This window comes from Triticum dicoccoides, chromosome 3B, assembly GCF_002162155.2.
Source record: "Triticum dicoccoides isolate Atlit2015 ecotype Zavitan chromosome 3B, WEW_v2.0, whole genome shotgun sequence".
NCBI classification, from domain to species: domain Eukaryota; kingdom Viridiplantae; phylum Streptophyta; class Magnoliopsida; order Poales; family Poaceae; genus Triticum; species Triticum dicoccoides.
In genome coordinates, this window is record NC_041385.1 from 760,845,533 (window position 1) to 760,869,429 (window position 23,897).

The 23,897-nt window shown below is 45.1% G+C and overlaps 1 protein-coding gene across 5 annotated transcripts; it reads left to right on the top strand.

The window, feature by feature from the left end:
- Window positions 1-17,264: 17,264 nt before the first annotated feature.
- LOC119278332 lies at window positions 17,265-23,371 on the top strand. 5 transcript variants are annotated; one of them, XM_037559691.1, is made up of 11 exons: window positions 17,265-17,699; window positions 17,782-17,978; window positions 20,431-20,648; window positions 20,741-21,344; window positions 21,570-21,640; window positions 21,727-21,786; window positions 21,886-21,925; window positions 22,009-22,107; window positions 22,220-22,434; window positions 22,533-22,826; window positions 22,899-23,371. In XM_037559691.1, the coding sequence occupies exons 3-9, from the start codon at window positions 20,643-20,645 to the stop codon at window positions 22,318-22,320; spliced, it is 981 nt and encodes a 326-aa protein (XP_037415588.1). In that variant the 5' UTR covers window positions 17,265-17,699; window positions 17,782-17,978; window positions 20,431-20,642; the 3' UTR covers window positions 22,321-22,434; window positions 22,533-22,826; window positions 22,899-23,371. The 5 variants fall into 5 exon arrangements, 1 of the variants encoding a protein (XP_037415588.1); XR_005137708.1 differs by having other exon boundaries at window positions 17,269-17,699; window positions 20,431-20,536; window positions 20,634-21,640; window positions 21,886-22,107; XR_005137707.1 differs by having other exon boundaries at window positions 17,269-17,699; window positions 20,431-20,536; window positions 20,649-21,640; window positions 21,886-22,107.
- The last annotated feature ends 526 nt before the right edge of the window (window positions 23,372-23,897 follow it).

Genomic DNA, 23,897 nt, shown 5'->3' on the forward strand with positions numbered 1-23,897 from the left:
CAGGCCACTTTTTCGGCGCCGGTGCCGAAAAAACGGCCCAGTCGCGCCCCCAGGACGCCGAAAATCGCCGGTTCGGACCTTTTTTCTGCCCGGCGGTCACAGGCCGAACCCGGCGCGCTGGGGAGCCGTTGGGGGCTCCGGCGCTAGGGAAAAGCACGCCTGGCCCACACCGACAGGGGAAAAGTCAAGGTTTTCTTCCCCCCGACTCGCCTCGCACCCCCGCGCCCTCGGCCACCACTAGCTATATCCCGGCGACTGCCGCCGGCCTACTCCGCTAGATAGCCATTCCCCGCCGGAAAATAGCAGCGCTTCGCCGCGGCAGCCCCTCCCGCAGCAGCTGGGCGTTTCCGGCCGCCGTTTTCGGCCGCGGAGGCGCGGTTTAACGGCGGGTACACGCCCACCGAGCGCAAGGTGTTCGGTGTCTTGACTGTGCCGGTGATGGACTCGGATGAGGAGGAAGAGCTCGCCACGCTGCTGGAGGAGGAAGCCGCGGCCGACGTCCAGGAAGAAGAGCATCTGATGGTGCTCGCCGCCCTCGCCCAGCTACTGGTGAGCAATGAAAAGCCGCGTCGAGGTGGCTTGGCGCCGGGGCGGGTGAAAGCAAAGAACCGGCATCGTCTGCATGGCTACTGCATGCTCTACTCCGACTACTTCGTCGATGCTCCACTTCATGGCGAAAGAACATTTCGGCGCCGTTATCGGATGAGCCGAAAGCTCTTCCTCAGGATTGTGAATTCCATTCGGGAGTTCAACAATTACTTCAAGTGCAAGATGGATTGCACTGGCGCTCTTGGATTCACCTCCATCCAGAAGTGCACGACAGCGATGAGGATGCTTGCATATGGAGCTCCCAGTGATTCACTCGACGACTATGGGCGCATGGCCGAGTCCACCAGCATAGAGTGTTTCTACAAGTTCTGTCGGGCAGTGGTGGCAGTGTTTGGGCCACAATACTTGAGAACACCCAATGCGGAAGACACTGCTCGGATCCTAGCCCAGAATGCAGCAAGAGGATTTCCTGGGATGCTTGGAAGCATCGACTGCATGCATTGGAAATGGAAGAACTGCCCATTTGGTTGGCAGGGGATGTACAAAGGCGCCAAAGGCGGTTGCAGTGTGGTGCTTGAGGCGGTAGCCACACAGGACCTCTGGATTTGGCACTCCTTCTTTGGTATGCCAGGAACTCACAATGACATCAACGTGCTGCAGTGCTCTCCTGTTTTTGCCAAGCTCGTTGAGGGCCATTCTCCTCCGGTGAACTTCGAGATCAATGGGCACCAATACAACAAGGGGTACTATCTAGCTGACGGCATCTATCCGAGATGGTCGACATTTGTGAAGACGATCTCAAACCCTGTGGCAGGAGGCAAGAACGCCTGGTTTGCGAAGGTTCAGGAGGCTTGCAGGAAGGATGTCGAGCTGGCATTTGGTGTGCTCCAATCTCGATTCGCTGTTGTTCGGTACACGCTCAGACCTGGTCGAAAGATCAAATGTGGGAGATCATGACTTGCTGTGTCATCTTGCACAACATGATCATCGAGAGCGAGCAAGAAGACCCAGTGTTTGACATTGAACCATACTACAGGCAGGGTCCTCTAGCCGAAGTTGATCACCAGCTACCGGCAACTTGGACTGCCTATCTTAGTATGCGTCAGGAGATCCGAGACCCACAGGTGCATCATCAACTGCAGAAAGATCTGATTGAGCACCTATGGAGGCTCAAGGGGGACGCCGCGTGATGAAATACAAGTTTTTATTTGTTGAACTATATAATTTGTATTGAACTATTTGTTGTTGTAGTATTTTGTTGAAGTATTTGATTTTTCTGTGATGAAATATGTGTGTGTTGATAATTGAACGCCGAATTCACGCCGAATATGGACCTATTCTCGCCCATATGGGCCGTTTATTCACCGAAATTGGGCTGTAAAGTGGGCCAATTTCAGCGCCTGGGGGCGAGCTAGGGGCGACGATTGGACGCAAAACCGCCCCCAACACCGAGTGTATCGCCGGCTCGCCCCCAGGCGGCGCTTTTAGACGCCCCCTGAGGGGCCAACGGCTGGAGATGCCCTAAGGCAGGCAATCTACCTGTGAACCTACGCCGCAACCGGCAGCCGACTTAAACAGAACGAACCAAAATCGATATAGCACCTCTAACCACTATGGGAAATAATAATGGAATAGCCAAACACAACATCTCGACAATTAATCATAATGTGCCAATACCGCCCCCGCAGCATGCACAGGCAAACGTGAAAAGAGGAAAAGATAACCATCCACGCTAAACGTCTGGGGGGAAATGTCCCGAGCAACATCCGTTGACACACGGCACGCCGTACACACACACACAAAAAAAAAAAATTAACTGTCTTGCACGTAGTCACATTCCGTCGGATTTTCATGAACGCAATCGCATAATCCCTGAAAGTCACATTCGGTCGGATTTTCATGAACGCAATAGCATAATCCCTGAAATAATCGACGCCGCACCACTGAATGCATCCACCAGCGGGAGAATAAAGTCAATAACAGGACGCTCGAAATCCAAAAGTTATCTGGAATTAAGGAGGAAAGCATCCCCTTCCAGAAATAGACAAGGTATAAACGTTGAACTATGTCAAGGGATACATATATATATATGCACACAATAAGAGGCAGCGGGACGAGGATTTGCATCAAAGATACATACACATATCGATCCCTTCCTGTTCATCAGATGTTTCAGTGGTGCAAGTGCAATTACTTTTTTTAATCTTTGTGTGAAGATCAAGGAAGAGAAGGCACCGAAGCAGTTGAGCAGCAATGAAGGAAAAATCACATGTTTTTTATTGACGGATTAGTACAAAACAGATGTCTACATGGATGTAGAGACTTCTTTGGCAGCTGGAGCTATTCAAAATCTCACGCTGCCAGAGCAAATCACTGAAGCACAGAAGGGTTCGAATTATCTCCTCTCCTTTTTCGAAATATATTTTTTTTACCCGCAAAAAAAAAGAAACATTTTTGGAATCCCTATCAAATTTGAAGTCTTGTGATTTGTAAATCTGGGTTCACTGGCTGGTACATACCTAATGTACACGTAGCAGTTTCCTTTTGATTTTTTTTGGTCAAACCGAACTGTGGGCCTCTCGACTAGTATGGGATTAATTGGTTGCTGCCGTGTTTATCGCTTCTGGACGCATGCAACGCATGCAGTGTTTGCTACGGTTTGATGGTCTTCATGCATCTCTACTCCTAACTAGTATAACGCCCGTGCGTTGCCACGGGCTCTTCAAAATTTATAATCAGTATCTTTCATTTATCATCCCCTCATATTGGATGATTATGGGGTGCTCTAATTAGAAACACAACAATCAAATATTAGAAAATTTCACCGAACGAACAACAATGAATAATACGATATCTATCAAATGAATAAAATGAGGTCATATTTTTGGTCCGTCATGCACTTTTGTGGAAAAGTGCCTATCCCTTTTAGAATCAACCCACTGTTTGCTCGCACGCAAAAAAATACATCTCTAAAGTGGGGAACCGATCGGTGCCAAAAAGAACTCAAACTCCTATCCAATCTCGACTTCGTGCTCTTCCACTTCCATTGATAAAGATGGGACGTCAAGGGTTTCATCATGATGACCTCGAGCAGCCGCCGATATCCCTCCCCACATCTACCCTACCCCCTGCTGCCGCTTGCACTGTCCTTGCTCCTCGAGGGAGCTAGGGACACAATGTTCTCTAGGATGGGCATGATCAGATCCACGAGGAGGCCACATTCTTCCATGGGAACCCAACCAAGCACACCACCCTCCGCAACCATCCAATCCCGGCCTAACAAAGTCAAGACCCGCCATCGATCCACAAATTAGGCTCGCCGCATCCAGGTTCACTGCAAGTCTGCGACGAGTCTGTAGTCGACATCTTGACTTTGGCTATCCCCACGGAAGAATCATCGGATCCTGCTTACTTTTACCATCACTTCGTCTCTTTCCAAGGCAGCGACACCACCCAGCCAATCACCACCACCGCTTGCGGCTTGCCTACATAAAATCATGAGAAATCCCCACGGCGGTGCTGTAAGATCACCTTGGCGACCTCGACAGTGACCGACTGGTCTAAGATCTAAGCTAGCCGCTCTTTGTAGAAACCAATAGAAGTAGGCATGTGACTCAGATTTGTTCTTTGGTGTGCATGCGTTTCTTGCTGCCCACCAGCTCTTGTCTACAACTCGCCTATCTCTGTACCAGCTCTTGGTCTACAACTCGCCTATCTCCATGCTCGAGACGACCAAGCTCGATGCGCAAGCCGCATACGTCTGCTAGAGCTATATCCAGGCCCTATGATTTTTGGATCACTGGCACTATGGGTGCCAGGACCGGAGTCGCCCTCATCCACCAAGTGGATCAAGGAGGCCCACCACCTAGACTCTACATCGCAATATTTTGTGTTTTCCTATAAAAAGTAAAGATCCTTCTCTAATAAACGTAAATATAACCTTTTGGTTTTATAGTCTCAACTTTCCTACACTTCAATACCAGAAGGATTTCTTGGTTTTATTTAATGACCTTCTTGAATGTCATTCACTTAGAAAGGTAGTAATACAATCTGTGATATTAAGGCAAATTATTAGTCATATTAAAGTGCAAAAGGCCCTATAGGAGTCAAAGCATGACTTTTATGGTTATACTGTAATTTGCAAGATCTGAGATTTATGCAAGTGTACAATTAGAGAAGAGCCAATTAAATAGATTTTCACATTCAGAATAGTACGATTAGCAGTAGCACTTCAATTTTTTCATGTTTGATCAGCTTGCTAGGTGTTTATCACTAAGCATGTTGGAACGATGAGCATAATCTAACTTAGTTCAGTACGTGTTGCTGCAAATTAGTTCAGTACGTACGAAGCTGTTGCTAATTTCAATGCCTGGCTGTTGCAAGTTTCTAATGAAAAAGTACTTCAGGTCAAAGGTCAGGGAATATACACTTTTGTTATCATGGTTGTTTCCTTATAGTGAACAACTTTGATCACCACTTCAGCAGCTACTATCTATAAGAAGACATTAGCTAAGTAGATATAGGCAAAGAAAGCATGTAGGCAAAACCAGAATTAAAAACATCCTTCTCAATGGAGCTCGTGCAGTTCGGAAGACCCTAATCATTGATGAGGGACCCCTCCGATGGTAGCATGACGTGACAATTGCCGTCAATGACGACACCCAAAGTACCTTGCATAATCCATCGATCCAGTTCAGAACAATCAAGCACATACCTTGCAAAGTGATGTGGATCTGAAGCAGAGGTGGGAAGGTAAAGGCTCAGGTGAGGTGGAATGAGACATTGATATAGACGTGCACGCATGAGAATAAGGCGGTGCCCAGGATGGATCTCCATCGGAGGAGGTCGGATCCGCTGGGGAGGAGGTCGCTGTAGTACCTGCCATCCGTGCGATGGATCACGGGGCTGGCAGGCAGGGGGAGGGGATAGGAGGGAGCGGGTGGGCTAGAGCGCAGATGGCGGGTGCCCCCAACGACGGCTGGGAAGGATGGTGGAGGAGGTGGATGAGGATGGTGGCGGCGGCGTCTGCGGTTGCGCCTCGTCCGCAGCCGTGCTGGTGGTGGTCGATGCGAGAGCCGGATGGCGTCGGCCAGAATCAGGCAGGGGCGACAAAGATTTAGAGGAGAGAGAGAATGGAGGCGATGAGCGATGGGAGGAAGGGCCACCGGCGATTGGGGTGGCCTCAGATCCGCCCTCCGTGGCCGCCTATTTCATGGGACGAACACCCGTGCTCACCGTCGGGCTCGCCTTCGGCCGCTGCCTCGCCGACATTCACGACGTAGAGCCCCTTCCTCCGATCCCATTTGCCAGGGAGGCAGCGCCATCCTTCATCGTAGAGAACGAGTCCACACTGAGATCCCAACCAGATCGTGAGTGCGCCTCCCCAAACCGCAGCGGCACATCCCACTCCATCAACGACCAACCTATATGAGGCGGAGGGTCAGTGTAGGACGCGAGCGCCGTCACCATGGACGTGGGGGACGCCGTAGGTGGGAAGGAGGCGGCGATGGCGTCTGTGTCAGGAAGATCGCACGACGGTGGCGGCGTTTACTCGAGGGGATCGAGAGGAGCTACGTTTGGTGCCGGGTGGGTTCTTTGGTGCATGCGTGGGGCTGGAGATTGTGATAGGTGATCAGGTGAGGGCGTGCCATACCTGGATCGATAGCCTTACCATACCTGGTGGTAATTTAAATTTATTACCATATTCGATATTTCCCGAGTTATGGCCTTACCATACCTGGATTGATAGCCTTTGGGGTAATTTACATTTATTACCACATAATTACCATATTCAAAATTTCCTGAGTTATGACCTTACCATACCTGGATTGATTTATTACTATACGTGAATTAATTATGATTTATTACTATATGATTTATTACTATACGTGGATAGCCTTACCATACCTGGTGGTAATTTAAATTTATTACCATATTCGATATTTCCCGAGTTATGGCCTTACCATACCTGGATTGATAGCCTTTGGGGTAATTTAAATTTATTACCATATTCGATATTTCCCAATTTATGGCCTTACCATACCTGGATTGATAGCCTTTGGGGTAATTTAAATATATTACCATATAATTACCATATTGAAAATTTCCTGAGTTATGACCTTACCATACCTGGATTGATTTATTACTATACGTGGATTAATTATGATTGATTACCATAAATACGTTGGGTATTGCCGGTCAGACGAGAAAAGAGAAACACCGGTGGTAGGGGCTGGTGGGAGGTGGGACGAAGAAAAACCGGTTGAAAATAAACCGGTTGAAAATAAACCGGTTGAAAGTGGGGGGGGGGGAGGGACTATTCAACCAATTCGTCCATTAGGAGTAGAGATATGGAGGTTGCCATGGAGTTATAAATATATGTAGGATTCATAGGTCGGTGTTGACTTGGGCGATAGGATGAGTTAATCGAAAGGAGGTCGGTTATAGGATGGGGTCAAAGAAAACCTAGGTAAAGATGATGCCAAATGCAGTCTGCAACCCATGTCAACCCATGTGCTAGAACTGGATAGCTATCTTCATGGACACAAATATACCATTGTTTGGTTCTATTCTCTTTTAGTTTGTAGAGTAAGAATTTGAATAATTTGAGTATCATTCTATCTCTCAATTGTTGAGAAATTGTGATCAAACCATGCAATGAAGGAACCAAATCAAAAGAAGCTTTCACTTGTGCTTTCTAGCCATTTAAAATAAGCATGTGGCATCAAATTATTTAATGGTGTGTCAGCCAATTCCATGATTTTCTAGAAGAGAGAGGCTCGCACTTCACAATATTCATAATTTCAAGGTATGAAAACCTTGCACACACACCTAAATTCAATAAAATATACGACAAATATATAAACAATTATACAATACACACTTGTGACACTATAAACAAATAACTTCAGTTCATGACAGCCTGATCATCCCAGGCCCAGCTTCCAGGGTTTCCACCCCTCCCACCATGTACGGCTCCCCCTCCCACCTCAGTTTTTTGTCTCCCCTCCCCTTTCGCAAAAGAAAACGGTTTTACCCATGCATGTTCACCGCTGGAAATAAGCCCCAACTCATGCATGCACATGCTTTAAAAAAAAGCCGGCCGACCCGAAAAGGAAATCTTGCCCACACACTCCGGAGGTGAGCTCGTCCAATCTTGCCACCACTCCATCTCCCCCGATTGTCGTTCTCCACCTTCCCAGCCCTCGCCACTTCACCTCCCCCATCCATGCACCGCTTTTGTAGGCAGCCCCTGTCATCGCCGCCTTCATCGATGGCCCCCTCGCCACCACCACAGCGTGATGCCTTGCCATCATCTCCATGCCCCCATCAGTTGCCTCCACTAATCAAATAGTGGGACCTACAAACAGATTATACACTAAAAACTTAGTACGCAAGATTAGTGCAAACCCAAACCAGATTCAGCGAACTAAACCAAATATAACTCCCAGGCAAAGAAGGGTACCTCCTCAACAGTTCCATAGGGTCACACGATCGACAACATATACAGATTTCCGATCAGATGAGTAGACAATGTTGCGAACCTCCCCAGACCATTCTGCAAAGGGTTACAAAATGGTAGATAGAAAATAGGGATGCATTTTATGTCCTCGTAGAAAGGACATATAGATATAATATATATGTCCAGAAATTTACCTGGAGCATGTAGATTTAGAATTTTGTTAGCAACTCACCTGTAGAAGGCATAAAAATTGAGGTCACCAGACACAAAATTAAAAAATACATACACATCATGTATGTTCACGATCATGTGAAGTGAAACAATTTTGAACAATAAACCGAAAAATGACGTGTTAAATTAGTCTACGTTCCCAGGAGGCCAAACAGAAATCAAAAGATGTGATGTTCAGTTATCAGTCTACAAACTGAAAGGCATTGTGCTATTCATGACAGTTCTCTTGACTTCTGATGCAAGAATGCAAATTCGAATGACAAGAATAGACGGTGCCCCTTAATATAGACCCAAAATTAATTTAGTAAACCCATTGATCACAAGATTTTCCGACAGAAACACGATAGACTTCCCGACCTAGCCCTAGAATGGAACCCGTAACGTCCCCCGCCGCTCGGTCCCAAGCCCGCACTGTCGTGGGCGCCTCCCACACCGGCAGCATCCCTTCGGGGTCCCCAAGATGACGAGCGATCCGGCGCGGCGGAAAGGGCTGGCACTGAGGAGCAGCGACTCGGTCGGGAGCCTGGCCAGCGCCAGCGGCTCCCTCCATCATCGCCGCCCTCGGCCACATCCAACGAGGTCGTCGGCCACGAAGAGGCGGACGAGCCCGGCAAAGAAGGGTACCTCCCCATCAGTTCCATAGAGTCACACGATCGACAACATATACAGATTTCCGATCAGATGAGTAGACAATGTTGCGAACCTCCCCAGACCATTCTGCAAAGGGTTACAAAATGGTAGATAAAAAATAGGGATGCATTTTATGTCCTTGTAGAAAGGACATATAGATATAATATATATGTCCAGAAATTTACCTGGAGCATGTACATTTAGAATTTTGTTAGCAACTCACCTGTAGAAGGCATAAAAATTGAGGTCACCAGACACAAAATTAAAAAATACATACACATCATGTATGTTCACGATCATGTGAAGTGAAACAATTTTGAACAATAAACCGAAAATGACGTGTTAAATTAGTCTACGTTCCCAGGAGGCCAAACAGAAATCAAAAGATGTGATGTTCAGTTATCAGTCTACAAACTGAAAGGCATTGTGCTATTCATGACAGTTCTCTTGAACTTCTGATGCAAGAATGCAAATTCGAATGACAAGAATAGACGGTGCCCCTTAATATAGACCCAAAATTAATTTAGTAAACCCATTGATCACAAGATTTTCCGACAGAAACACGATAGACTTCCCGACCTAGCCCTAGAACGGAACCCGTAACGTCCCCCGCCGCTCGGTCCCAAGCCCGCACTGTCGTGGGCGTCTCCCACACCGGCAGCATCCCTTCGGGGTCCCCAAGATGACGAGCGATCCGGCGCGGCGGAAAGGGCTGGCACTGAGGAGCAGCGACTCGGTCGGGAGCCTGGCCAGCGCTAGTGGCTCCCTCCATCATCGCCGCCCTCGGCCACATCCAACGCGGTCGTCGGCCACGAAGAGGCGGACGAGCCCGGCAAAGAAGGGTACCTCCCCATCAGTTCCATAGAGTCACACCATCGACAACATATACAGATTTCCGATCAGATGAGTAGACAATGTTGCGAACCTCCCCAGACCATTCTGCAAAGGGTTACAAAATGGTAGATAGAAAATAGGGATGCATTTTATGTCCTTGTAGAAAGGACATATAGATATAATATATACGTCCAGAAATTTACCTGGAGCATGTACATTTAGAATTTTGTTAGCAACTCACCTGTAGAAGGCATAAAAATTGAGGTCACCAGACACAAAATTAAAAAATACATACACATCATGTATGTTCACGATCATGTGAAGTGAAACAATTTTGAACAATAAACCGAAAAATGACGTGTTAAATTAGTCTACGTTCCCAGGAGGCCAAACAGAAATCAAAAGATGTGATGTTCAGTTATCAGTCTACAAACTGAAAGGCATTGTGCTATTCATGACAGTTCTCTTGAACTTCTGATGCAAGAATGCAAATTCGAATGACAAGAATAGACGGTGCCCCTTAATATGGACCCAAAATTAATTTAGTAAACCCATTGATCACAAGATTTTCCGACAGAAACACGATAGACTTCCCGACCTAGCCCTAGAACGGAACCCGTAACGTCCCCCGCCGCTCGGTCCCAAGCCCGCACTGTCGTGGGCGCCTCCCACACCGGCAGCATCCCTTCGGGGTCCCCAAGATGACGAGCGATCCGGCGCGGCGGAAAGGGCTGGCACTGAGGAGCAGCGACTCGGTCGGGAGCCTGGCCAGCGCCACTGGCTCCCTCCATCATCGCCGCCCTCGGCCACATCCAACGCGGTCGTCGGCCACGAAGAGGCGGACGAGCCCGGCAGCAGGGTGTTGTCCCTCCCATCGCTTTCATGTTCGACTACTCTTCCTTGGATCGCCTACCACCACAGATGCAGGGATCCTCTTGACTCACACGCCGACCATGCCTCAACCAGCGAGCATCGGCGCATCGCCGGCGCGCTCCTCTGTGCTCTCCCTCCTCTCTTCCATGGTTGGCACAAGGGAGGGATGAGACGGGCAGGAGAGAGCCTCTTTATCTAGATTAGGCAGGGGTTAGGTTTGGAAAGAGTAAATCAGCTGGAGCGATTGAGGGAAGGAGATCGGAACGGAGCAGGGCGCGATTGAAGGGTATGGCAAGAAGAACTTTTTTGGAAAGCTTTGATTCTGGTGATAATTACCATATTCGAAATTTCCTTAGTTATAGCCTTACCATACATGGATTGATTTATTACTATAATTATCATATTTGAGATTTCTAAGTTTATAGCCTTATCACACGTGGATTAATTGTGATTGATTACCATAAATACGTTGGGTATTGTCGGCCAGACGAGAAAGAGAAAAACCGGTGGGAGGGGGGTGGTGGGAGGTGGGACGAAGAAAAACCGGTTGAAAAAAAACCGGTTGAAAATAAACCGGTTGAAAGTGGGGGAGACTATTCAACCAATTCGTCCATTAGGAGTAGAGATTTGGTTCTATTCTCTTTTAGTTTGTAGAGTAAGAATTTGAATAATTTGAGTATCATTCTGTCTCTCAATTGTTGAGAAATTGTGATCAAACCATGCAAACCATGCAATGAAGGAACCAAATCAAAAGAAGCTTTCACTTGTGCTTTCTAGCCATTTAAAATAAGCATGTGGCATCAAATTATTTAATGGTGTGTCAGCCAATTCCATGATTTTCTAGAAGAGAGAGGCTCGCACTTCACAATATTCATAATTTCAAGGTATGAAAACCTTGCACACACACCTAAATTCAATAAAATATACGACAAATATATAAACAATTATACAATACACACTTGTGACACTATAAACAAATAACTTCAGTTCATGACAGCCTGATCATCCCAGGCCCAGCTTCCAGGGTTTCCACCCCTCCCACCATGTACGGCTCCCCCTCCCACCTCCGTTTTTTGTCTCCCCTCCCCTTTCGCAAAAGAAAATGGTTTTACCCATGCATGTTCACCGCTGGAAATAAGCCCCAACTCATGCATGCACATGCTTTAAAAAAAAGCCGGCCGACCCGAAAAGGAAATCTTGCCCACACACTCCGGAGGTGAGCTCGTCCAATCTTGCCACCACTCCATCTCCCCCGATTGTCGTTCTCCACCTTCCCAGCCCTCGCCACTTCACCTCCCCCATCCATGCACCGCTTTTGTAGGCAGCCCCTGTCATCGCCGCCTTCATCGATGGCCCCCTCGCCACCACCACAGCGTGATGCCTTGCCATCATCTCCATGCCCCTATCAGTTGCGTCCACTAATCAAATAGTGGGACCTACAAACAGATTATACACTAAAAACTTAGTACGCAAGATTAGTGCAAACCCAAACCAGATTCAGCGAACTAAACCAAATATAACTCCCAGGCAAAGAAGGGTACCTCCCCATCAGTTCCATAGAGTCACACGATCGACAACATATACAGATTTCCGATCAGATGAGTAGACAATGTTGCGAACCTCCCCAGACCATTCTGCAAAGGGTTACAAAATGGTAGATAGAAAATAGGGATGCATTTTATGTCCTCGTAGAAAGGACATATAGATATAATATATATGTCCAGAAATTTACCTGGAGCATGTAGATTTAGAATTTTGTTAGCAACTCACCTGTAGAAGGCATAAAAATTGAGGTCACCAGACACAAAATTAAAAAATACATACACATCATGTATGTTCACGATCATGTGAAGTGAAACAATTTTGAACAATAAACCGAAAAATGACGTGTTAAATTAGTCTACGTTCCCAGGAGGCCAAACAGAAATCAAAAGATGTGATGTTCAGTTATCAGTCTACAAACTGAAAGGCATTGTGCTATTCATGACAGTTCTCTTGAACTTCTGATGCAAGAATGCAAATTCGAATGACAAGAATAGACGGTGCCCCTTAATATAGACCCAAAATTAATTTAGTAAACCCATTGATCACAAGATTTTCTGACAGAAACACGATAGACTTCCCGACCTAGCCCTAGAACGGAACCCGTAACGTCCCCCGCCGCTCGGTCCCAAGCCCGCACTGTCGTGGGCGCCTCCCACACCGGCAGCATCCCTTCGGGGTCCCCAAGATGATGAGCGATCCGGCGCGGCGGAAAGGGCTGGCACTGAGGAGCAGCGACTCGGTCGGGAGCCTGGCCAGCGCCAGCGGCTCCCTCCATCATCGCCGCCCTCGGCCACATCCAACGAGGTCGTCGGCCACGAAGAGGCGGATGAGCCCGGCAAAGAAGGGTACCTCCCCATCAGTTCCATAGACTCACACGATCGACAACATATACATATTTCCGATCAGATGAGTAGACAATGTTGCGAACCTCCCCAGACCATTCTGCAAAGGGTTACAAAATGGTAGATAGAAAATAGGGATGCATTTTATGTCCTTGTAGAAAGGACATATAGATATAATATATATGTCCAGAAATTTACCTGGAGCATGTACATTTAGAATTTTGTTAGCAACTCACCTGTAGAAGGCATAAAAATTGAGGTCACCAGACACAAAATTAAAAAATACATACACATCATGTATGTTCACGATCATGTGAAGTGAAACAATTTTGAACAATAAACCGAAAAATTCGTGTTAAATTAGTCTATGTTCCCAGGAGGCCAAACAGAAATCAAAAGATGTGATGTTCAGTTATCAGTCTACAAACTGAAAGGCATTGTGCTATTCATGACAGTTCTCTTGAACTTCTGATGCAAGAATGCAAATTCGAATGACAAGAATAGACGGTGCCCCTTAATATAGACCCAAAATTAATTTAGTAAACCCATTGATCACAAGATTTTCCGACAGAAACACGATAGACTTCCCGACCTAGCCCTAGAACGGAACCCGTAACGTCCCCCGCCGCTCGGTCCCAAGCCCGCACTGTCGTGGGCGCCTCCCACACCGGCAGCATCCCTTCGGGGTCCCCAAGATGACGAGCGATCCGGCGCGGCGGAAAGGGCTGGCACTGAGGAGCAGCGACTCGGTCGGGAGCCTGGCCAGCGCCAGCGGCTCCCTCCATCATCGCCGCCCTCGGCCACATCCAACGCGGTCCTCGGCCACGAAGAGGCGGACGAGCCCGGCAGCAGGGTGTTGTCCCTCCCATCGCTTTCATGTTCGACTACTCTTCCTTGGATCGCCTACCACCACAGATGCAGGGATCCTCTTGACTCACACGCCGACCATGCCTCAACCAGCGAGCATCGGCGCATCGTCGGCGCGCTCCTCTGTGCTCTCCCTCCTCTCTTCCATGGTTGGCACAAGGGAGGGATGAGACGGGCAGGAGAGAGCCTCTTTATCTAGATTAGGCAGGGGTTAGGTTTGGAAAGAGTAAATCAGCTGGAGCGATTGAGGGAAGGAGATCGGAACGGAGCAGGGCGCGATTGAAGGGTATGGCAAGAAGAACTTTTTTGGAAAGCTTTGATTCTGGTGATAATTACCATATTCGAAATTTCCTTAGTTATAGCCTTGCCATACATGGATTGATTTATTACTATAATTATCATATTTGAGATTTCTAAGTTTATAGCCTTATCATACGTGGATTAATTGTGATTGATTACCATAAATACGTTGGGTATTGTCGGCCAGACGAGAAAGAGAAAAACCGGTGGGAGGGGGGTGGTGGGAGGTGGGACGAAGAAAAACCGGTTGAAAAAAAACCGGTTGAAAATAAACCGGTTGAAAGTGGGGGGGACTATTCAACCAATTCGTCCATTAGGAGTAGAGATGGAGCAGTTGGTGAATAGTCCGCGTGGTTTATTTTCGTCATCCTTTTACATCCGTTTTATTTTGGTCATCCTTCCATCTCTGCTTACTCGGTACCCTTCAGCGAAATAAACCGGTGTCAAAAAAACCAACACTAGGGAATTGGTCGCACGTACTCGCACCCCATCCCACCCCACGCCACGCACGATCCCCTCACCGCCGCCCCTCTCCGGATCGCCGCCACCGCCACCGCCGCTCCGGATCGCCGCCACCGCCACCGCCGCTCCGGATCGCCGCCGCCGCCGCCGCCGTCTCTCCGGATTGCTGCCCCCACCGCCACCGTCGCCGCCGTCTCTCCGGATCACCGGCCCCGCCGCCGCCGCCGTCTGGATCGCTGCTGCCGTATCTCCGGATTGCAGCCACCGCCGCCGTCTGGATCGCCGCCGCCGTCACACAGAAGACAGTGCAGGAGCTGCCGCCACCTGCGCTAAAACCACCTGAGCGCCGCAACAAGAGTGCACAGGTATGCGCTAAACTCATGATCTGGCAGATAGAAAAGCAACCTGTAACAAACTCATGTACGGCCTTCCTCGACTGAGCCTTTATGGAGACTGAATTACAAGTTAAACTCATGACTAAACCTGTAACAAACTGCACTTCTGGACCGAAGTTCTTTGCCACAAACTGTACAAAAGCAACCTGCAAATATTAAGACCTTCGATGCCTTTTGATAATGATGGAACTTCAGGTACGCCGGCTGCAATGAGATGAATAGTTGCAAAATCAGATCCCAAGGTCAGAATAGAGTTATGAAAAGAATAGAGTTACATCTCATTTGTATGCAGTACATCTTAGTCTCCTGGGAGAAGAGTTACATTTCATTTGTATGCAGTACATCTTAGTCTCCTGGGAGTTTTACAATTTTGATTGTCATGAACGGCTTAGTCCCATCGTTTTTTTTATATGTTACAATTTTCTTTGGCATGACCGGCTTAGTCATACCTTTCTTTTTTTATAGTTACACTAGTTGAATGCCCGTGCGTTGCCACGGGAATACAAAATATGATGTAAAATGGTAACTCGACGTGAATTAACAATATCCATATCTATCAGTAACACATTCTGCAAAGTGAAATACATATACAGCTATATGAATTAAATATAGTACTACCATTTTTCCAGCGAATAGTATCATAATTCATATGCATCATGAAAAATAAAAGGTTAAAAGGACAGACATCTAAGAAATTTAATAGCCCTCACAGACCGTCTAAATACCTTGGTTCTACTCCCTCCATTCCTAAATACCTCGGTTCGAATATGGACTACACACGGAGCAAAATGAGTGATTCTACCCTCTAAAATATGTCTTTGTACATCCGTATGTCTATATCTATATCTATACCGACTAATAAAGCAAGGAGCGTTTCGCCAATTTTTTCATCCGTTCACCGCCGAAAAGAATTATTTTTTATCCGAGGTGGTACTAAATTCTTATGCGTTCGTCTGCTAAAAATGGCTTTTCCAGAATTTCATACTTGGGCCGCGTGCTGTGGCCCAGCGAAGCCAGCCCACTTATTTTTTTGCCCATGCAGCTGGGAAAATTCTATTTTCTGCATGGAGCGACAAATAGTCGGAATTTCGCACAGGACAATGGATAAAGAGCTGGCCTAGTTTTCTTTTTTTCTGTATTATACTTCTATTTCTATTCTCCTTTTCCTATCTCTTTTTTCCCTTTCAAGTTTATTTTTCTTATGTAATTTATTTTATAAATTCAAAATTGTCAAAAAACTTTCAAAATAAAAAAAAATCGAATTATAGAAAATGTTCGGAATTCCAACATTTTGTGGCTATTCTGAGAAATATTTGGAACTTGAATTTTTTTCCCATGTTTTCAAAAACTTTTATTTTTTTTTCAAATTTGTTCGAGATTTCTAAAAAGAACAATGGAATTTTAGAAAATGCTCCAAATTCAAAAAATATTCTTGTTTTAGTTAATTTTCACAAGTTAAAATAATATTAATAGATACAAAATTTCAAAAATCTCATGCATTTTCAACACATGTTCCTGTGCTAAAAATATGTTCACAAATTCAAATAATATTCATGTTTTTATAAAAAAAGTTGGTGTTTTCAAGATTTTTTTATGAATTTTAAAGGATTTTCATGTTTCAAATTTTGTTTGTGTTTTTGTACAATTCAAAATAATGTTAAAACATACACATTTTCAAAAAATGTTATGAATTTTCAACACATGTTCCTATGCTAAAAAATGTTCACAAATTCAAATAATGTTCATGTTTTAATAAAAAAATTGGTGTTTTCAAAAAATATTTGTGAATTTTAAAAGATTTTCATGTTTCAAATTTTGTTCCCATTTTTTTTTAAAGTGTACATAATTTTCAAAAAATTGTTTAGGATTTTAAACATATTTCATCTTCATAATTCAGAAACTTCATACCTTAAAATCTCCTTAATTAAAAGGAAAAGTAGATTGAATAATTCATGGGCCTTCTCTGGCGTACAATGACGTAATAAAACTCTTAAATGCCCTTGATCAATGAATGGAAAAGTAGCAGATTGATTACTTCACACACGGCGAAATCGAGAAGCTAAATATTCTTTTTTCACGAGCGCACAGGATTTTGCTTGCACATATAATTCTCACTAACTTTAAATGCATGCTATTTTTTCTTCCGGTGCAACGCACGAGCATATGTGCTAGTAGTTCTTTATTGAAATCTCTAAAAAGATTTATACTTCATATTTAGGAATAAGGAAGTGCAGCTGTGACTCTCACAGTCTCACTCTCTCCTCACCGCTCTCACTTTCTCCTCACCGCCCTTTTCCCTTCACGCTACGAATACATTTCACATTCCAGAAATACCCTCCCACCACTGCTCTAACACACTCGAGCTCACTCTCTCGTCCCCCTCTCACCCGCCCCTTCTCACTCCCCTCCAGATCCCCGCCGTCGCCGGCCTCTCCTCGACTCCCTTTCTCTCCACCACCACGCACCCCGTACCGTAGGTCAAAAGCTTGATTTTTTAGGCGCCGGCGACGAGCTTCTGGGCGACGGAGGCTGGATCCGCGTGCGTCCACGCCGGCTTCGTAGCGGCGCTTGATGTGGAGCGGCACTGGAGCAGCGGAGCGGGGCTTTCTTCCTCACCTCACAGCGCCGTCCTCCTCCACGACCACGCAGCCGCAGCGGCGGAGGAGCCGAATCCCTAGCCAGCGAGCTCAGGGAGCCATGGGTCCATGGGTACGAATCTCTCTTCTTCTCTCTCTCTCTGACCCACCCCGTCTCTTCTCCCTCCCTCTCTGACCCCCGTCTCCATGACCAGGGCGACGCCATGGAAGGGCCACCAACTACAGCAGCGAGGAGAGGAGAAAGGGAGTAGCCTGACGGTCGTCTTCCACCTCCGCCTACGCCCCCGCCGGAAATAGTACAATGGCCAAGGAAATAGGCAGGAGGCGCCGCTTCCCGGATGGATATGGACATGCTTCTCCAACTCTGCTTCTTCCTGGGTCGCCATGGAAGGTACTCCATGTTATGCTTGCTGCAACTTACTGATGCATAATTCAGTCAAGATAAAACTGTAGAAATCTCAAACTTTAGCATGGACTGAATAATGTTTGTGCATAATTCAGTTAAGGATTTTGTTAGGATTGTTACTGGATCATCCATGGACTGAATAATTCAGTCAAATTCAGCCAAGACAATTCAGTCAAATTCAGCTAAGATCATTCATGGAATTTTTCTTGCAATCAATCACGAGCTTCATTCATTCGTTCATTCAGAGGGATAATTGTTTACAACCTGTGCAAATTGTCCATTTTTTGATTTGTTACCATCACTCAGTCATCCACCATTACACTTTCCTTGTCCTGCCTTTTTGTTGTGAATTGTGCAAGTTGTGCTTGCTTTAAATTGCAGTAGGAAGAACTTGCTTTAACAGAATTTGCTTGCAGCAGCAGTAGCTTACAATTTTGCTTGCTTGCACTGCTTGCAGTGCAGTGCACTGCTTGAGTAGTTCCCCCTACAGACTCTGTAGCAAGTGCAGTAGTGTCCTCTCTCCCTCTCTTCTTTTTCAGTACAGTAGGAGCATTCTCTTATCTGCTTTAACTGTAACTTTGACTGAAACATTTTTCTATTAATTAAAATAAATTCAAACCTTTTCCTTTAATTAACTTAAACCTTCTAATTTACTCCTCTAGTAGTAATTAACTGAAACCTTTTGTGTTAACTCAAATTAACTAAAACATTTTTTGTTAATAAAAATAAACTGAAGCCTTTTCCTTTAATTAACTTAAATCTTTTCAGTTAAGGAGTACTCCTCCAGTAGTATTGGTCATTCAGGAGTAGTTATATCTGTCATTCAGGAGTACTGTTAATTAGGGAGGAGTAAAATTAACTTGTGCTTGTAGTATAAGGCTAGCTAGATGAGTAGTATCGGTATACGGTTAGGATTTGGTTGTTTATTTAGTGAGATGAGGATTAAACCTTTCCTGTTCGATCTGCCAATCCTGACCAAATTTTGAATTATACACACCCACAATGCATTTCAACAAAGCAAAACACAATGGCAGAATCATACAGATTTATGCAACGTAACCTGACATAAAAGTCAGTACTCTACAATGGTGACAGTCATACTGATGTACCATTTGTAAAAATCGAATGCAAAGCTTGGTCTTCATCTTTTGGCAAATAGCTTAAGGTTGATGTTTCTAATCCTGTACATGGTACTTTGGAATCACCTTCTGCATTGAATTTTGAGGCCTAAAATTGATGTTTAAGAACGTGTTAGAAATTAAGGACAGTTGCGTGCTAAATCTTATCACAGAGATTCAGAGAAAAGCAGATCAACAGATTATGTTCCTTTTCTTCATATCGAAGTATCTGTCGCCTAGAAAAACTCATCCTTTAATAGTTGAGATAGTAGAGATATGAGGAGATCACTGATGGCTTCACTCAGCTTGGGTTCTTCATTAATTATCAGATACATAGTTCCTTATCCATGTATTTCTAACAAGAGATTCTATGCAATTGAAGCTTAAGTCAGTTTTTATATTGCTATATATGATAATAGATGCCACAGGTTTTTACCATATCAAAAAACATATGCATTATAAAGAAATACGACACCTTAGTATTTTTGTTCTTCTTTAGCAAGTCACTGTCCAAACATCTTCCTCCTGCATCTGTTTGAAATTTCACGCTGTCTCTTGTTATTTCCAGCTTAAACAAGTTAGGACCACTTTGGTTTAACAAATGTATAAATGCAAAGTGAAAAAATATCGCGTGTAAGGGCGATACAGATTGAGGTTTCCTATTGTTGTACTGTCTGAAAGGCCATGAGATTGCCTGCTATAGGAACCATCATAGGCAGTTGTGTGGGCACACTGTCATCATCATCAGAAGATGAAACACTGTAGTTAGTAGCGCCCGCTGGTTCGCGTATGAAAAAAGCAGATGGTGGCCGGTGTGTATTCCTGGGTTGTGATCTCGGTGTCCTCTGATATTCAACAACTGATAATCTCTACTATGTAGGATAAGTTATGAAAGGTTATTGAATACTTTATGTGCAGACATGTGATTTGCATACACATACCTTTTTTCCCTTTATCATAGAGATGCCCTCTGTCCTGTGACATCTTTGTGTCGTATAGAAGCTTTATGTTCTGAACTAAACCTGTAGTCTTATATGATTATATTATCAATAATAAGATATAGATAGTGACAAGAAAAAGCTAACAAAGTATGGTGTTCTACTGTAGGTAGTGACAAGGTTATTATTACTGCCAAAAAAACAGAGATATTGTCTTTTAACCTGAGCATATTGCTGTTGTCTTTTAACCTGGGCATGTTACGCTAAAAAAACAGAGATATTGTCTTTTAACCTGGGCATCTTGCTCTGTCTAATAGTGCAGATTAAAGATTTGTTCAATAAATATATTATCTTCACCATACCATTTTCTCTTCTATACAGAAAGCAGTAAGAATCTAAGAAAGCTGAAGCCTTCCAGCACACTGCAGCAATAAGAAGAGCGCAAGTCGAACAAGGACACAGCTCACACACTACGGTGGACAGAAAGGTATTTAACTGTTGGTACAAAGCTGGTTGGAGATACCTCTGTCCTGTGATGCTTTTTCAATGTAGTTGGAGTTCAAGTTAAAGATGCATTCGAGTAGTACTGTAATATGCAGGTAACTACGTTGCTGAAACAGTTGATGATGGCAAACCTAGGGCATGATGGGCACTGTTGAACATAACAAAGGTGGATCTCCGTCCTTTGCAGCAACAGGATCTCCGTCCTTTGCAGCAACAGCCGTCGCCTCGCAACAGCCGTCGAGCGAAGGTTGTGGTTCGGACGCCGAGGTTGCGGTGCAGTTGTGCTGATCGCACAGCTGGCCTCGCATGTGAACAACGATGTGGACTGACGGCGACTGAAGTGCCGTTTCTCTTCTCGGCGCATGCGCGGGTCGGGTCGTTGGAGCTCGTACGCGAGGAAGAACTGGCGTTTCTGTCCTTGGTGGCGACGTGCGTTGGCGGGTCGATGGGTCGATGGAGCTCATTCGATGGTTTGATTTTTGGTCGATGGACCTCGTTCGTGGGTTGCCGAACTGTTTTGCTGTTGGCTGGGCGTGTGATCGTGGGGTTTGGTTCGTTTGACTGGTGGTCCATGGGCCGAATATCGGATGAGTTGCCCTTGGTTTTTTGGGCTTGCGGGTTGGATTTTGTGCGGGCGTGTGGGACACCGCGCAATGGCTTTCGTACGAGGCGGGGGGATCGAACGAGGTGGTCGAACCATCACGACGTTCGATCCCCCTTTAATAGTAGAGATATGAGGAATCCACAAAGCAAGTCAACGGAACAGACAACAGCGGCGGATGTACCTCCAGGTATATGTTCAGCTATAAATTTTGCTATGCATGTCAAACAGATGTGTTGCAGGCCCGATGGAGGGGACAAGTTGACGACTATAACCCGTATACTATGCTTGTAGCTGATGATGTTGATGAGATTTACCCAAGTGGATATCATAATTTGTTGCTTTCTGTGTGATCAATCAGCCCTAACAGACTTAGTCCAGACCAATTCTAACAGATCAAGCGTGTGACTTGTAGGAGTCCATACTACTTTGTCGGAATGGAGATCCTTGAACAGACCGATGGTGATAGCACATATGATGCTCCAGGTATATATGTACCTCCATGTATATGTTCAGCTATAAATGTTGCTATGCATGTCAAACACCATCCCAGGAGACTAAATGTGTTGCAGGCCCGATGGAGGGGACAAATGTTGCCGACGATGTTGACAATATATACCCAAGTGGTCCAGGTATATCACTGTGCAAATTTCATGCTTTTTTATGTGATCAATCATAACTAACAGATTTGAGCACAACCATTTCTAATGGATCAAGCGTGTGACTTGTAGGGGTCTCCGTTGGAACGGATGATACTTGAACAGCCCGATGGTGTTAACACATGTGTTCATCAACCTTCTCATCTCATGATGCCTTATTCTGTCTAATTTTTCATTTTATTTTACATGATGCAGACAACCGTACAAGTTCATTCCTATATAATGAAGCTTCGTTGCCGGCTCCGAGTAATCTGACACAGGATTATGGGACAGATGTAGCACAAAGTGCAAATGGTAATACCTCATACGTCTTGCATGTGATATAATTTGTGGTTAAAGGGGTTTATGTTGTTCCACCCGGATACTTCATATATTAACATAGCTTATGGCATTTATGTTGTTCCAGTTGCTGTACATGCTCATGGTCGTGATGCCTTAGAGGTTTTACCTCTGTCGGATGCAACATCCGAACACATAACAACAGGATCTGTCATGAAAAAAACATAACAGACGGAAAGAGGGAGCAGAAAAACGCCTGGAGGCGAGCTGCTTATCGGAAGAATAAATAGAATGGTGCGGTCAAGCTCCAAGCTGAAAATCATCCTGCCCTTACAATGACTGGTATGGTTATTTAATGTTTACTTAATATGATCAACAATGAATACCTTGCACTTATCCTCCGTCGACTACTCTCACATCTGGTTTTATTAATGACAAAGAACTATCTAGCATCCAACTTAATAATGAGGAAAAGAGGGAGCAGATAAAAGCTCGAAGGCGGGCCGCTTATCGGAAGAAAGATGATGAGAGTTCCATAAAGCTAAATACAGATGTGCAGAATGTTGCACGGCATCCTCTCGGTGATATCACTAATGCGTATCAACCATCCTCTATGGACGTTGACGAAAGAAAGGAGCTGATAAAGGCGCGGAGGCGAGCTGCTTATCGAAAGAGAAAAGAGGAGGCTACCGTCAAACAACAGAATGAGAATCTGTCTGCACTTACGATATCAGGTAAGAATGTTTTATGTGTCGGCGCTACAATGATAGTATAAAGTATATACTCCTGATTGTCCGTAATATAAGGTTAATATTGGATGAAAAGTGATGAGGGTACCATCAATGTACAAGCGGATGTGCAAAATGTTCCCATATCCCCTCCCGGTGATATCACTAATGGGCATCAACCAACCTCGTTGTACCTTGACGAGAAAAAGGAGCAGATAAAGGCTCGGAGGCGAGCTACTTATCGAAAGAAAAAAGAGGAGGCAGCCGTCAAGCAACAAAATGAAAATCTCCCTACCCTGACGATATCAGGGAAGTTGGAGATAAACCCGTGTCCGTGACGTCTATGTATGTGTGTCCGTGTAGTATACGAGTGCATGTCATAGTCGGTTTGGGTTGACTCTAGGTATGAACTATGGGTGCAGACGTTGGACCCAAACAGCTACAACAACAGAGATAGATGGGTATCAATCACTTCAATTTGTTGACGAGTTATAAGACGGCTACACACTATGTTTTATTTCTGGTTAACACCAATTAGTTGATTGCGTTAATTACCTATATTTTTATTGGCTGCAAAAGTTACAACTTTCTAATCTAAGGTTGTAATGCATGAAGTTTACGGCCCGTGCATTGTCGAAGACACAAACCAGGAACATTGTATGGAAAAGAGAGGACCAAACAAGTGAAACATTGCATTACAGATTTCAGAAATGCAGAAAACAAGATGAATTTGTCTATAATAGTCTCATCATCTCATGTCTGTGGGAGCATAGATGGAGCTATATGCCTTGACCAATTTCCTAATAACACAATTTTTCCCGAGTATTATAGCATCATGGTTAACAAAATCGATGTCTGCACTCGGCTCTGGAACAAACAGATTTCATAATAGGTGTTCTACTGAGCAAGGAAACTGATTTCAGAAACCAGAATTTCCATGTTGACAATATATGTGGTCAGGCAAGATAGCTTCAAAACAGTTTGAAAGTGAGTGCATTCTTTATCCTTAATCATACATGTCGACCGGTCTATTTTGTTGTTCCTAGATTTGCTAGCTGAATGTGTATAGTTCCTTTC

Excerpts from the sequence above, each read along its gene's own strand:
- LOC119278332 (XM_037559691.1), top strand. Across the intron at positions 21,926-22,008 it reads GATACTTGAACAGCCCGATG|ACAACCGTACAAGTTCATTC; the intron begins GTGTTAACACAT and ends TACATGATGCAG. Across the intron at positions 22,108-22,219 it reads TGTAGCACAAAGTGCAAATG|TTGCTGTACATGCTCATGGT; the intron begins GTAATACCTCAT and ends ATGTTGTTCCAG.